We start from the raw sequence: 16,571 nt of genomic DNA, 5'->3' as shown, positions 1-16,571 counted from the left end.
AAACACAGGCTGAGACAGAGAGGATAAGTGCAATGGGGTCAGATACTAAGATTAAAAAATCACAGCCTCATATCATTCCATGCATTTCACCTTCCAAGGAACCCTTACAAAAATGAAAACAAAGAGGTTACTTTTATTGCAAGATACAATTTCTGACCTCCCACAAAGGAGACCTGAAAAACACAGGCAAAAAGGGTGTATAACTTAAAACCTCTTTATTTGGTAGACTCCCCATATGAATCATGGGGAAAGCCTCAAATGGCTTTTTTTAACTCTTGCTTTCATCCTTTTTTAAGGAAATAGTTCAAAGATGTTGTAAAAATAAGAAACTCCTTTTAAGTAGATTTTGTGACCTCATGAATTGCATTTGCTAGGTAGCCGACATTGCCCGTAGTCACACCTGCCATACTGCAATGAAAAGTGAAAGGATGTAAGCTTCTTCCCTCTTAACTGTATATATTATCAGCATTTAGGATAAGGGTGAGGTTTGTATAGAGCCGAGGCTCTAAACAATCAAGTTACAGCCCACCTTCAAATGGTGTCGAAAAATGTATTTCAACGCTGAAAATCTTTATGATAGCCTTACAAACTATTTTCATACGTCATTATAAGATTTAAAGCTTCAAAAATAGTGTAGATCAAGTATATCTATGAAAACCTGAAATCAATTTTTTTCTAATGTCCATGCATCTTGATGTCAAGATGATCAATTTGAGTATATTTGGACGTCAAAACAACCTCTTTTAGTGAAATTTTTGAGGTAGGATCTAATTTAATTGTTTAGAGCCTCAGCTCTATGTAAACAACTTTCCCTTGGGATAATGACCATGACAACCAAATTTCTGGGAAGGCCCTTTTCTTGGGCACGTGTATGGTGGTCCTCCAGAACCAAATTGAATTTTGGTCCGGCAGGAAACATACATGAAACATTGTAAAATGAACCCTTCAGAAATGTATATGATTCACTGCACTAATCAATTTCCACTATAAAAATGAGCTTGAGCTCTTAAAACCTCAGATCCATTTGTTTGTCCATCAAATGGATGCCCTAGAGTCGAGCCTGGAGAAGGAATCGATTTGGAACATCCTTTGAGCTTCAATTGCTTGATAAATATGATTTGAGAATGTTGGCATCAAAGAAATCCCTCTAACTTTGTGTTTTCAATGCCCAAACATAAAATTCGGTCCCACACGACCCTAAATCTATTTCCTGTTTTTTTTTTTTTTTTTTTGAGTGATTAGAAAACACGAACTTGAAATGTGGATACGTTTCAAATAGGACCAATGCACCATTACTACATATTTTTCAGCAGTTATTGGATTGGAAATAACAAGGGGTTTCAGCAAACTAGTAGTTAATAGTGTCAGGATAATACAAAGATTATAACATAGCTCTAAAAAGTTCCCATTTCCTAACTGGGTGTGGTTTCTATAAGGTTTGTTGCAACCGTAAACAATCCAATTAAGGTGCACCTCCAAATTTTATCATAACATGTAATTTTGATGTAAAAAATTCTTAGGATTATCTCACAATCTATTATTATATCTAATTAGAGAATTTTAAACTTCAAAAATGGTTAAAATCAAATAGATCTATAAACATATGAAAAACTTGAAAATGGATAGTCTAGATAATGTGTTGCAAGATGCACTATTTCTGGGACAAAATCCTTCTTTTTTTTTTCATATTCATATATCTCGTTGTCGAGATGATCAATTAGAGGGCTTTCCAGCATTAAAACGACCTTTTCCGATGGATTTTTGAGGCGCATCTGTAATTCTACATTTTAAGGTTGCAACCTTATATAAACTTTTTCCTTCCTAAAATACGACCAAGTTGCCATTACTTCAAATTTTTTCTGTCACGGGTTGATTCTAAAACCCATAATTTCAGCAGAAGATAGTGAAGATTTGTTTGAGGAAAACTAAAAGATAAATTGAAATTTATTTAAGGATATTGCCAGGTAGACAAGGTTCCAATTTCAAACAGTGAGTGCATACCACGGTCCAATTTCATTTTGGTAAAAAGGAACTCTGTTTTTATAGTGTGTTCTACATGGGCTTAATGGTCCATGGTAAGAGGCATTTTGGTCAACCTCTCCTAGAATCAAATGACAGTGAGGGAAATATCATACCTGATGCGACCGTTGCGAGTCATATAAATATGGAACTCCTGTGTCAAGCGGTCAACTTGCTCAGGACTCATCCCACTGTAGCAAAACATTCCAATCTGTCCAAATACCATAAGAATGAATGAGAAAACATGTGATAGTCCGATGGTCAATAATGGGCATTCAGACCATCATGAGGTTGGTTTACAGTGCATGATTGAATGTTCACATGAGGAGCTATCACGGTCATAAGCATTTCATTACTTGTGTGATTCTGCATGCATGTGATAATGCACAGTCAAGAATGTGCCATGTGCACGTCAAGTATGCCAGTTCAAGCACTCAGAAACATTTATAACAATAGGAATGTGCATAACATTGAAATTATCAATTACGACTTCTTGAGTTGAGGAACTACGTACTTAAGTTGCCTTTCCACCCACGAAAGTTCCACACCTTGCAGTATGTCCCCGGAGCTTTCTAAGAATGAAACTTTCTAGCAGGAAATATGAGATTTTTGGCGACAGGAAGGCAACTAGAAATCCACCTTAACCAAGTTTCTATTCCAAAATTTCATATTCCTTTTTATTCTTTTTCTGAAAAGTTGATACATTTCAGATTCCTTTCTATTTTTATCTATAATGCACTTCCGTTCATGCATGACAGGATATGTCAACAGCATATTACATGGCACTAACTTGAAGAAAAAAGTATCACGAGATACTAATAATACAAGGCCAATGGTAAGAGTATGAGATGATATTCAGAAATGCTTTAATATCACCAATTTTGGCAAACTGCAAAGAATCTATCACCACTTCTCTTATTGGACTGCATACCTGAAGTAGTCAAACTATGAGAGTAGTAGTAGATGCCCTACCATATACAAATACATTGGTACTTGCCTAGGCATTTATAGATATGCCTCACGTTCAGAACCATCACAGTGAATAATCCTTGGATATCCTGTAAGAACATCTCATACAGTATGTTTTCAATTTTGAGATTGAAAGGGAAAGCTGCTCAGTCTCCTCTGACTTTCAAAATTCACTCAGCTAAGTGTTGAGCAACTTAACTATTTGCTTTCCAAAGATTGGCTTCTCTTGATTTGCATGTGGAATAAATTTCAAGGTGTCAAACCACATAAAACTAGGTAGTTTGACTCGAAGATGGAAACTACAAATCCCAGAAGAAATTGCAATTTACTGATAGAAAAAAATGTATATCTGCAGTGATAGTCTAAGGTGGGATAAAGTACGCAAAAAATCACTACCTCAAAATTTGTTGGCTCATATAAATTCCCATGGTATCCTCTAGCCATTGCATGTCTCTCATGGAGACAGTTCATCTTTCAGATATCTGAAAAACATCCTAACTACTTTCTCTTTCTAATGAACATGTCCCTAACTTCTTCCGTGATACCTTATTCTGTTCATTATAAAATTTAACCAAAACTCAGTTAACCAATACCAATGTGCAAATAGCCCTTATGTTGGATCTCTTTTATGTAAATAATTTTGTGTATTCTTCTCGCATTCAAGATGTCTATTTTCCATGCAACACAGGTAATAACTGCTGTAGAGCTGTTTCAGTATATGCATGTGCCTGTATGGGTGTTCTTTGGATTTGCACATGTGCGGTGGTGTTTTCTACTCCTATCTGACATGAAGGCCTGTGCTACACTTGTGCTCCTGATGTATCTTCATTAGGAAGAGTTAACATTTGTGGATGTGTGTATGGTTACCGAATAGCTGAGGAACAGTATTTTGTGCTGGCTATTTAGAGGGGGTACGAACAAACTGCATGTGCCTGGGCATCATGCATATCTATGCATCTAAGTATGTAAGCATGTACATATGGATCTTCTAAAGTTTGCATGCAACTGAGTCAAAGAGTGCACTCAATGTGTCTGTGTGAGTGACCATGTGGATTGGCCTGTGCAAGTTAAGTCCATCTAGGCAAGTGAGACGGCGTACATTTTGAAATGTATTTGTTCAATTGTAAAACCTATATGTAAGCTCCCGCATCCAAAAGGAGATTACAAACCTGATTGGTTATATGTTCCCAAGATAGAGGAGAACCCAACTTTTCAAGACTTTCCCTTAGTGCAGTTCGCATGCCAATGATCCTGTCAGCCATAACCTGAAATGCAAAAATGGGACCAGTTATTAGAGTTTCTCTCTTGTCATTCAGTTTAGCAAGATGGGGATTGTAGCCATAAACTGAACGGTCTCGATGAAGAACTCCATCCCACCAGCTCTTGGCACAAATACATAAGCAATTGTTCATGTGTGTGTGTGTTTGATTGAGAGAGAGAGAGAGAATCATCCATCCATCACAAGATTTAAAACACAGAACATGATGGGACATCCACTTTCATAACAGTGATGGGATATCCACTTGCATGCCTCCAAAACAAAGTTTCAGAAACAAAGGAATCACACAATCAGGATAGAAATCACAAAATCACTTGCCTTCACTTCTTTCAACCAGAGTTTCTTCAGGTCTGGATCACTGAGAATGGTAGAAACAAGAAGGGCACCATGAACAGGTGGGTTGCTATACATGGGCCTAGCGATCTGTTGCAACTGACTCTTCACAGCCACTGCTTGTTTTTCATCTTCACAGACAATACTACAACAAGAAAACATCAAAGCTTTGACCAACCAACATGAATATTGAAGAAAGTGGCTACATCCAAAAGGTGAGAAAGAAGCAACCAAAAGAATGTCGATGATAGAGGCCACTTCTTTGAGGTTTACTTCAGAAGGTGAGAAAGAGTGATATCCCTAAATCAAAAATTGATATTTACTAAGGTTTTGTTTGAGGAATGACAAACATCAACCATCCAGTTTTAACATCAGATAGTTGAGAAGCTGGAACTGCAAACATATTCTTCAAAACCCAAGTGTGAACTTTTGAGTCAAGTACTGAACATAGATATAAATAACACGAATCTCCATCAATGTAGGATGAGAGGACTACTGACTCTTAAATACAAATGTGTGCATTCATGTACCAGTGCAGCTATGCACGAACGAAAATGTCAATCCAGTGGCACCCACACGCAAATGCATACAGGCATACCCACATATGCATAAATACATAAACAAATATCCATGAACCTCTTCATCTTTCAATTCTTTTCAGCTAATTTGCAATCGAAAGTGGCATTCTTCTATTTACAAGCAAAGTGAAAGTCTATAATAAATCAAATGAATCCATAAAATTCTCATAGATTTTAAGCTTTGCATTGAGCAATCATAAAGCAACATGAATTGCAGTTTGCATTATAGAAATAGGAAAGCTTGATATGACGGGAATTTCAGCAGTAAAAGCATTTCTTCCTAACCACATCAAACACTCAGTCACTTACATGTCAAGAGCACACAATGGGAATGACGTACCTGAGACATCCAACTCTCTGTCCATAAAGCCCCATGTTTTTTGCATAGGATTGGGCACAGCCAATCATATGGCCGTCTTCTAGGAAAATGCGAATTGCTCGAGCATCTCTCTCTGGATCACCACTTGCAAAACCTTGATATGCCATATCAAAGAAGGCAAAGTGGTTTTTCGCCTACCAACATTCAATAAATGCATGAAATCCATAATGGGTCAATATCGAATTTTAACAGTTGCTAAAATGGTGAAGGCATGTTTTACGCAAGATCTACCTTAAATTGGTAAGAGATTTCCTTCCATTGCTCCTCAGATGGATCCACTCCAGTTGGATTATGAGCACATGCGTGCAGCAAAAAGAAAGAACCATTTGGTGCATTCTAAGAAAAGTAGAAAAATAACAAGAAAAAGGGCGAAAAAGGGTAAGTGATGTAGCAACCCACAGATATCCTTATAGTAGTAGGTAATAAAACAGATAATAATAAATAACAGCGTGAGAAAATAAATAAATAAATGACAAAGCATTCCATCTAAACTTTAAATACCTTCACATCATCCATTAATGCAGCAAAATCTAATCCCCTGGATTCAGGATGGTAGTAATGGAAAGTCCTCTGAGGAACTTGGGCATCTCTCCAAATGTTGAGGTGGCTATAGACAATTTATAAGTATCAGTGTTCAAAGCAAAATTTCATGGAAGACTTCCATTGATATGATCTTATATAAATTCCAGACACCCTACATGATCTAGAAAGTAACACCAAGTATATGGAAACTTATATAACAAAAAGCATAAAAACTCTGATAATGGTAATTTAAGACAAACATCTGTAAATATTGACCTTTCAGAAAAGAAAAAACATATGCAAATATTGACCTTTGAGGAAAGAAAAAACATCTGCAACTATTGAAATGCATTCCAGGAGCAAGTGGAAAAACCTTGCGAAAGATTATCTTGCTTAAGATGCACAGATAAGCAAGCTCCCCTTCAACTTAAATTAAATACATATTACCTACACTATATGCAAAGCAATGAAGCTCACATCCAAACCAACCATCGGAACTACCAACATACAAAACTCGCAGCCACGTCACCCACTGTAAGATATGTGAGGATTAATACATGAAATTGTTTTTCATTTGATTACAAATTATTGTCAACATACAAAGAGACAAACAAGAAATTCATCCCCATGAACAGAGGCAGTCAATAAAAGGTAACATGAAAGCCCTTAGTGTAGTACATGACAAATTCTGCAAAATGGAGATTCTAGTTTTGACTCATTTCTAGCCTTTTAACTATTGTGACATTTTTTCGAGGATTGGTGACACTATATTATGCATAAAATCATCATCATCATCATCATCATTATTGTCGTCGTCGTCGTAGTCATCATCATCATCATCATCATCATCATCATCATCATCATCATCATCATCATCGTCGTCGTAGTCGTTGTCTAAGCCTATCCCAACTACTTGGGGTCGGCTACACGAATCTTGTTCCTCCATTCCCCTCTATCAAGGGCTATGCCCTTAGTCAGACTATAAGTCATGATATCTTTTCTCACTACTTTCATCCGTGTCCTTTGGGCCCTTCCCCTTGCCCTTTTAGAGCCTTCCATTTGTACTAAATCACCCCTCCTAACTAGTGTTGTTCTAAGTTGACGATGTATATGACCGGACCGCCTACGGCCACTTTCCCTCATTTTATCCCCTATTGGAGTTCCCTTAAGTTCCCTCGAATGTATTCATTTCGAATTCTGCCCCTTCCTTGTCTTACCACTTAACCATCTCAACATCCTCATCTCAGCTACATGCATTCTATGTATAAAATATTCTTACAAAAACAATGAGATGTGTGGGTAGCATCCACAGATTGGATGCTTGCAGACTGTACAACCCAAAATCATGTATCAAAAAGTTAAAAGAAAAAAAAGACAGGAAATAGGTGAAGAGCAGAAAGTTAAATGAAAGAAAGAGAGTTGGTAGAAAGAGTCCAAAGAGAAATAATGAGCAGAAAGTGAGAGTGAGACAGTGATGGTGGTAGAGTGTTGGAGAAGTGTGATATTGTCATATTCTTATATTTGCAAGTACCTATCCTTCCTCTAGTGTAGCGATGTTATTTGTTCTAATAGTCATTATTTATATAGTGCCTCTATCAGATTATTCTTCTTCTTCTATTTCCTTATTCTCTCAAAGTTTCTGCACTAGAATTATGAATCAATAGGAATTGAAACTTCTATCTTATTATTAGGAATAAGCACAATTCCATCATGTATCTATGTAGTACTTGGACAGAAGGTTTATATTCCAAGGGTGCTGAATCACATGGTAGAATCATGAGCACAACTAGCAACACATATGCATGAATGCACAAGAGAAGAAGATGATCTGCCTAGATAGTTTTTTTGGTAGAGACATGAAGCTCTCTGTCCTGTCAATACCATGGTGATCTTCCTAGATGATGCATGTCTCATGCCCAAAACCCAAAACAAAGAATTGTTACACATTTCCATCCATTAGAACGACTCCAAAGTCCAACCAATTCTAGAGTTGTATACTCAATAGAACCTACAGGATTTAAGCACCAAACCAATCCATGTTCCTAAACTTATCTTTTTCTATATGCTTTTTTCCATCCAAATGACCTATACTAAGCAATTACTTTCAAGACACTATCAAATTATTCGTATTTTACCATTAATACGCAACATAAATCATTTTAGCTAGTACAGTTAAAAAGCATATATACCACTCACTTGGCCCAAGTGGGAGTGGGTATATAGATCTGTGACTCTGGCCTGAAACGTTTCTGAAAATCTGCAAAGAGGCGGCAAGCACCAGTCCCTGAAAGAGCCTGCACTCCAGCAATCCTTTTGTCTTTGATGAGATCAGAATTCTCACCATACGCTAGCTTCAATGTCTCCTCAACCATCTTCACACTTCCCCCCATTGGAAGATATTCCCTGTTACCAAAGGTTCAATACATAAATTTTAACTGGCTTAAAATGCATTCCAAAGAAGGCACTATAACAAATTGCGCATGATTCTTGTGTACGAAAAACAAAAGAGGATCCTTTGTTGCCTTTACTTGATTATGCGTCAGTTATTAATTAATCAACAATAACTTAGACCACATATCATCTAGTAACTATAGTCACATGAGAACTTGATAACAAAATAGCTTTTCTCTTTTTTGATAGATTACTTTTGGGATTCAAACCTTGAACACTGTGAGATGCCAAATTTATATCAAGAGAAACCAAATACTGGGATCTTTGCAGATATCACACCTAAGCCCTTGAATCAAAATCTCTCAAATTGATAAACAAAGCATGCTTGTTCAAAATCCAAATACGAGATTGTCAAATTAAATTGACCAAATTCAAATCCATGTCGTCATTTTTTAGTCAGAATCTTGCCATTCATTTTTTTTAAAAAAAAAAGAATATTACCAATCATTCAGAAATTAAGATGGTTATTTGCATTAAAAAAAACACAAAATCCCACGTTGTATTTGATTCATATGGAAACTTGGATAAGAGCACTGCAAATAAAAATTAAAAACCAGAAACAATTGAAGAAACTCTCATTTCAGGCTTTCCAGTCATTTTTGACAAAGCAAATGCCAAATAACTCTCATTTGAAAAGTAGAATAATAAGTTACGAAGTTCCCATAGTAGCAGGCTACTAATGGATTGATTTGGGTGACATGCAAGTCGAGGACCTGCATTCGAGTTTAGTGATCTGTTAAACACAGGTTCTAATGATAACCACATTTTTCCAAAGTTATAACAAAATTATTGGTATAAATCAAGCAAACTAAGAAAATGAATTAAATGAATACAGAGATATGTAAATTCTCACAATAAAACCATTTAATCATACTAGCAAGGATTACCAAATAATAGGTTACATAGGGTAACTTTTCACAAGCACATCAAAGAATCAAATACATGCGCACCCACACGAACACAGAGAGTAATCATCAGATAAAACATATACAGACACCTACATGAATCTTACCCACTTAGTTATTACTAATTACCATGAAAAGGAAAATAAATAAGCAGAACAAAGTTGAAACCAGTGAGAGAGAGATTCAGTGACTCCTTAGAGAAGCTATGCATAAACACGTACATGAAATTCACGGACTCAATGTTTCACCAGAAAATCCAAAATAAATGGGGAAAACAAACGAAAAGAAAAACACAGCCAGAGAGACAACACAGTAATTTGAAGTGAGGGGAAACACATACATCTTTTCGTTTCCTGAAATTCTCCTCTCCGCCTGTCTAACGCATTCCAGCACCACCGGTTTCCCTTTATCATCACGGTAAGCTCCCTAACCATTCGATTCCCACAAAACCCCATAATCAGATCCAGCAAAGGAAAAAAAAAACTGAAATAAACCAAAGATGAAACCAAACCAGCGGTGTTATTCAATTAAAATAGCGAAGAAAACATCAACAGTTATTCCTAACACTTACTACTCCAACATTAACTTTGTTGGGAGAAGTATCAGCCAAGAAAGCTTCAGTAACACCAAGAATGGGGTCCTTAGGTGCCGGCTCCACATGGTTCCACCACGAAGACATGAATCTCAGGTCATTCCCTGCACTTTTCCTGCAAATCGTGCAGGAAAATACCATTTTTCCGGCCATGTTTACTGCTTTTTCCGGCAGAAAAGCGAGGAAAAAGCAAGCACCGCACAAGAAACGAATTTGACAGTTACAAAAGCGTTGAAAGAACGAGTAAAAGAGTCCTCCCTTATTAATATTTGCAGAGTTGACAAGCAGAACATTAACTTCTTTAGGGCCACAAAAAAAACAGATTTTAGGGGAGAGACATAATATACTCTTATGAAATATCGTAATGACCCCTACATTCGTGAGTTGCTGCTTATGGCGATGTTTTACAATTGAGCACATATACTATGGTCTCCATCAGGAGCATATACTCCCTAGACACCAAGGAGGATTATTTTAGTCTAAACACATGGTAACCACATGAGAATTACTAACTGTATATTTTTTAAAGAAAATTTTTGAATTTTTAGTTCTGTGACACTTAGCTCGAGCCCTTGAAAAATTGGACAGTTTCCATTCAAGGCATTGTTTTTTGGGCCTGGTTTCTATGCGTCCAAACCCGCATATGTAAAAACACAGGCCTCTTAATAAATCTATTTATGAAATGGATTTTAAGACTTACGTTTTAAAGATATGTAATCTCTAACCTGGAGATCATGAATATGAAAAAATAAATAAATTTAAAAAATTTAAAATAATAATTCTAATAAAAAACATTTGAACCATTAGTTTTCATTGTTTTTAGATGTAACACCTACTTGCATCCATTTTTAAGATAGATGCTTTTAACTTTTTGGACTGCATTTGTAGTAATGCAGTCCAACCCGCATGAAACAATTTTTCTTGTTTTTTTAGTATATAGAAAGTTTATCTTGAAAATTTATTTTACTTATATAATTAGATAAATGATCCTATAGGACCCTCTCCCACCCATGTGTATAGGACCCCAAATGATCACTATTAAATTTGGCACGGATCTATAGAAAAATCAAATCTCACACTTATGTGATAACTTTTTTAGAGATCCGTGCCGACTTTAATGGTAATCCTTTAGGGTCCTACGTACATAAGTGGGGGAGGGTCCTATATGATCTTTACTCATATACTTATATGAATTGTAGAGATTACATCCCAATATTTGAAATATAAAAAGTATCCATAGCATTTAATTTGCTTAAGGGTATATATATATATATATATATATATATATATATATATATATACAATGTGGTCACAATTACTCACAACCATCTTATATGAAATTTGATAGCTTAGATGTATCACAAAGGTTGATAAAATTTCTTTTGAAGTTTGAGCTTGGTCAACGGAATATTTGCATCCCCCCAATTTTACACCCAATGGCCAAGATTAATGTGATCACTTTGTATCAAAGGTTATATATATTTAGGTGAAATCCCAATTGTTAGATCTTCATTGAATGGTGTTCAAAATACATATCGTTATTTAAATTTTATTTTTTTTATAAATTTGATTAAGATGAAATTTTGAATGTTATATATGTAAAGCCAAGGCCATAAACAATCAAAGTAAGGCACACCTTCAAATAATGTCCAAAGATGTTTCAATATTAGAAATCTATGTGATGGCCTGAAAATTTATTTCATCTCTAATTATAAAATTTAAGGCTTAATAAATAGTGTCGATCGAGCAAATCTATGAATTCTTGAAAATCTTGAAAATTGATGGTACGAAAATGCATTATAAGCTGTGCTATTTTAAAAGCTTGAAATCCATTTTTCTCCTGTCAATGCATCTTGAGGACAAGATGACTAATTTGAAGATTTTTGGGTATTGAAACAACCTCTTCCAGTGAAATTTTTTATGTGCACATTAATTTAATTGTTTATTCACTACATATATGGGTTATATTAGTTGACTTACATTTTATAATTGTACTCAACAAATTTTGGACACATTTTTTTTTAGTAAGTGTTTTTGTACATGGAACATTTTTTAGTAAATGTATATTTTGTCACCAGAATGGATGTGATATTATCCATATGGAGTGTGACATCACCAATATGGAGCACACTAGTGGAATTTAATGCTCCTTGCGGATGATGTCATACCACAAGTAGATGATGTCACACCCCTCCTAATGATTAAAAACATTATTAGAAAAAAAATATTATATTATGAAACAAGGGTCTATAAATATCTAAATTTTGTTGAGTACAATTATAAGATGCTTTATAATGAACATCTTAATATAATATATATATATATATATATATAAGTAAACCTTCAAAACACTTGGCAGCAATAATGAGTAGTAATATAAGTGGAATCCTAGTCGTCAGATCTTCAACATGTGGTTCAAAATACATATCACTATACGAATTTTAATATTTTTTTTATAGAAATTGGTTCATAATGAAATTTTAAACGTGTGTACTAAAAAACAAGAAGCACAATTAAAAAATATATAAAAAATATTTTTTGAAATATAAAATGATTAAAATACCCCTAAAAAATGACGATTTATATATTTTTCAAAATATCAAATGATTGAAATATTCCTAAAAAATGATGGGGGTAATTTTGTCAATTTAAATTATTGAAAATAATTTTTTTATATTTTTATACGGTGTGCAATAGTGTTAGGTATATATATCCAAAATTTCATCTTAATCAGATTCATAGAAAAAATTTAAAATTAAAATAGTGATATATATTTTGAACCACTCGATGAAGATCTAACGGCTTGGATTCCATCTATATTACTATTCATTATAGCTGTCGGTGTTTTTTAGCCTTTTCATATACACACACGTAAGGTGCACCTTCAAATTTTATCATGTTATATAATTTTGATGTAAAATGTTCTTAATATTATGTCAAAATCTATTTTTATATCTAATTATAAAATTTTAAATTTCAAAAATGGTTAAAATCAAGTAGATCTATAAACATATGAAAATCTTGAAAATGGACGGTGTAGATAATATATTGTAAAATGGATTATTTTTGAGACTTAAAATCTTTTTATTTTTCAATGGTCATACATCTTGATGTCGAAATGATCAATTTTCAACATTAAAACTACCTTCTTCGATGGATTTTTGAGGTGCATCCGTAGTTCTACATTATAAAGTTGCATCCTTATATATATATATATATATATATATATATATATATATATATATGAAGATACTACAAAACACCTATAGGCAAAAAATGAACAGTGAATTCACATGTCCTTATCACCGTCCAAATTTTATCGCACATTCATGATTGTTAGATAGTGTTTCATTTTTCATTTTTTTTCTACAAATCTAAATGACTTGAAAAATAGTTTAAAGTCATTGTAGAAGTTTCCCATACTCAAAGTAATAGAAATAATATCCAATGAGACTATTTATCTTTGGTATAAGGTGGTTACAATTAATCTTAACTATTGGATGTAAAATTAGAGGGATGTATATATTCCATCAAGTTCAAACTTCAAAATAATGTTTTTCAAACTTTATGACACATCCATGCTATCAGATGTCACATCGAATGGTTGTAAGCAATTATAATTTTATTCTTTCAAAAAAAAAAAAAAAAAAAAAAAAAAAAAATATATATATATATATAATGAGACCATTTACTTTTGATATAAGAAGGCTACACGTATTATGGATTGTTAGATTTGAGATCGGGTGGTTGAAAGTGTGTCATTATTTGGACACAAAGTTCGAAATAAAATTTCTTAAATGTTGTATAAAAAATAAATAATTTCATTATATATAATTCCAAAGTATAAAACATAAATAATTTTATAATATACAATAAAAAAATAAATAGGCTCATTGTATACCATTGCAAAGTAATAGGCTTTCAAGCAAATCAAACTCGAACTGTCTTATTGATTTATTTGGCCCTCAAGCTTTTTCCAAGGTCAAACCCCTAATCTCTAAAAGACAACCATATCGTCCACATACATTTAATCAAAACAGGAACATGGACAAAGTCCACAAATGATATGTACCATTCAAAGATATGTAGCATTCGACAAAGGGTGCGGTTTGTATAGGGCCTAGGCTCTAAACAATAAAATTAGAGCCCATCTTCAAATAGTATCGGGAAATGTAGTTTTATTAATGAAAATTTTTGTGATAGTTTTAAAATATATTTTTATATTTATTTATAAAGTTCAAAGCTTTAAAATATATTTTTATATTTATTTATAAAATTCAAAGCTTCAAAAGTAGTGTATATCGATAGATCTATAAAAACTTGAAAATCTAAAAAATTTACGGTATAAAAATACGTTACGAGTACATTATTTTCAAAACTTGAAATCTATTTTTTTCTCATGTCCATACATTTTGATGTCAAGATGATCGATTTGAAAATATTTCGCCACCAAAACAGCCTCTTCTAATGAACTTTTTGAGGTAGGCTCAAATTTGATTGTTTAGATTTTCCCTTCGAAAAAAATTCCGCAACAGGATATTAAACCAAAGGCCGCGTCGATACGGAATTGTGCACGACCAAACTACATGCACAACCCGCGTGTACTATGTACACTTTGCCTTTTAAATGAACCAGAAGGAGAAAATCCTCTCTGACACCAAGAAAAAAAAGATGTGCAGCCTGGAGCGGCGCGGCCTCATTTTCATCCTGACCCTTACAGGAGAAGGCGAGCACCGCCTCAACCCTCCGCTCCTAGACGCGATTCTCTCCTGCCTCCATCAAGTCTCCACCTCCCAAGGCGGTGCTGCGCTCATCACCACCAGCCACGGCAAATTCTTCTCTAATGGCTTCGATCTGAAATGGGTGGAGGCGGCAGGCCCCGAGAACATCCCTTCGCGCTTCCACACCGTCGGCGAAAAGCTGAAACAAATAACTCTCGCCCTCATGAACCTCCCAATGCCGACGATAGCTGCAGTGTGCGGGCACGCTGCGGCTGCAGGTTTCCTTTTTGCCTTATCCCACGATTACATATTCATGAGAAAAGATCGAGGATTCCTTTACATGAGCGAGCTCGACATCGGACTCGTATTACCCAATTTCTTCATGTCGGTTTTGAGGGCGAAGATCCCGAAGCCGGGGGTTTTGAGGGAGGTGGTTTTGGAGGCAAGGAAGATTACAGGCAGGGAAGCTGAGGAGAAGGGGATAATTGCTCGAGGGTTGTCGGATTCCGGGGAGACGATGGCCTCCGCGGTGAGGTTCATGGAGGAGCTGTCGGCGAAAGGGTGGGACGGTAGGGTTTATGCCGGCATACGTCGAGCGGCGTTTCCGGAAATTGTAGAGGCGGCTAGCAGCTCCATGGAAGGAAAGGGGCCGATTGGATCAAGGCTGTAAATGAATCATTGATTCCACAGAATAATGGTGATTGTAAGATGTTTCGATTGCATATACATTTTTTTTTTTTCAAAAATACTTTATAAAAAAACCTTCTTCCTTCCCTTACCTTCATTTTAAAATTTTCTTGAAAGTTTATTTCTCTAAATTGATTTGAAGTTTTAGTTTCGAGATAAACTTACTAATGGTGTGATTAAATTAGATTATTGATTGAACAAAGGAAAACCTTTATATAGGGTTATAACTTAAAAATGTGGAATTAAAGATGCACCTCAAAAATCCATCCGAAAAAGCTGTTTTGATGTTGAAAAACCTTCTAATTGATCATCTTAACATCCTGATGTATGAATATGAATGTTTTTCGCCAAAAAAACCTTATTCCCAATAAATTGTTATTAACATATTCGAAGAAAATAAAACTCTCCACAAAACTGTAATTCCTAATGATTTCTAGAGTTAGAGGAAGAGGAAACCAATGAAATCTTATTTTTGTCTAAATCGGAAGCACCATTACATAGAGTAATTCAATTATAGCTAAGGACTAGGGTAGCTGGCAATTGGGGATTAAGTTTTGTATATTTGTGTTTACTTCCACATATTGAGACAGGTAAGCCTTAGTTTACATTCTCTTAAGTTTGGCTAGTTTTATTTTGTGTATTTTTATTATTTCAGCGGCCTGCAACAATTTGGATGGTTCGTTGTTTCACATATTTCGATTTTTAGGTTTTGTTGACTGCAATACTGTACCGAGGTTTTTTTTTCTTCTTCTTCTTAATAGCACTCTTCATACCTCATGTTTTTGTTCTTGTTATTTGTTAGTGTAATTATCATGAGCAATATTGTTATTGCTTTCTTGTTGTATTTCTCAATAAAATCATTATATGCTTTGTTGTATTTCACAATAAAATCATTGAATCTTGGCCTATTTGATGGTCACAATCTCTTTTTGCGTTTGAATTTTAATTTTTTTTTTCTATAAATCCAAATCACTTGAAATTTTAGGTGTATATTCTTCTCATCAAGACACACCTAATAAAAATATAAAAAAAATAATCCGTAAAAAACAAATTTATTAAAATATCCCTAAAATTTTACTGGGGTATTTTGGTTAAATTTTTTCATGTAATTTTTTTTTTTTTATATATTTTTCTAA

The 16,571-nt window shown here is 34.5% G+C and overlaps 2 protein-coding genes across 3 annotated transcripts; one reads left to right on the top strand and one right to left on the bottom strand.

The window, feature by feature from the left end:
- Positions 1-113: 113 nt before the first annotated feature.
- ASP1 (aspartate aminotransferase 1) lies at positions 114-10,260 on the bottom strand. Of its 2 annotated transcripts, XM_011622167.3 has the most exons (10): positions 10,007-10,260; positions 9,776-9,861; positions 8,276-8,482; positions 6,059-6,164; positions 5,789-5,893; positions 5,519-5,691; positions 4,586-4,745; positions 4,158-4,253; positions 2,136-2,230; positions 114-408 (listed from the first exon to the last, which is right to left on the bottom strand). In XM_011622167.3, the coding sequence occupies exons 1-10, from the start codon at positions 10,178-10,180 to the stop codon at positions 336-338; spliced, it is 1,275 nt and encodes a 424-aa protein (XP_011620469.1). In that variant the 5' UTR covers positions 10,181-10,260; the 3' UTR covers positions 114-335. The 2 variants fall into 2 exon arrangements, 1 of the variants encoding a protein (XP_011620469.1); XR_016054636.1 differs by lacking the exons at positions 4,158-4,253; positions 4,586-4,745.
- Positions 10,261-14,680: 4,420 nt separating this feature from the next.
- On the top strand, positions 14,681-15,494 carry LOC18426337 (enoyl-CoA delta isomerase 2, peroxisomal). Its single transcript, XM_006832993.4, has one exon. The coding sequence runs from the start codon at positions 14,699-14,701 to the stop codon at positions 15,416-15,418; it is 720 nt and encodes a 239-aa protein (XP_006833056.3). The 5' UTR covers positions 14,681-14,698; the 3' UTR covers positions 15,419-15,494.
- Positions 15,495-16,571: the final 1,077 nt, after the last annotated feature.

This window comes from Amborella trichopoda, chromosome 1 (genome assembly GCF_054954075.1).
Source record: "Amborella trichopoda isolate Santa Cruz 75 chromosome 1, AtrichopodaSantaCruz75HAP2 v2.0, whole genome shotgun sequence".
Lineage (NCBI taxonomy): Eukaryota > Viridiplantae > Streptophyta > Magnoliopsida > Amborellales > Amborellaceae > Amborella > Amborella trichopoda.
This window is presented reverse-complemented; position numbering and strand designations above follow the sequence as displayed.

Excerpts from the sequence above, each read along its gene's own strand:
- ASP1 (XM_011622167.3), bottom strand. The coding sequence starts at position 10,180 with ATGGCCGGAAAAATGGTATTTTCCTGCACGATTTGCAGGAAAAGTGCA. Across the intron at positions 9,862-10,006 it reads ACAAAGTTAATGTTGGAGTA|GGAGCTTACCGTGATGATAA; the intron begins GTAAGTGTTAGG and ends TCGAATGGTTAG. Across the intron at positions 4,254-4,585 it reads TCTGGTTGAAAGAAGTGAAG|GTTATGGCTGACAGGATCAT; the intron begins GCAAGTGATTTT and ends TTTGCATTTCAG.
- LOC18426337 (XM_006832993.4), top strand. The coding sequence starts at position 14,699 with ATGTGCAGCCTGGAGCGGCGCGGCCTCATTTTCATCCTGACCCTTACA.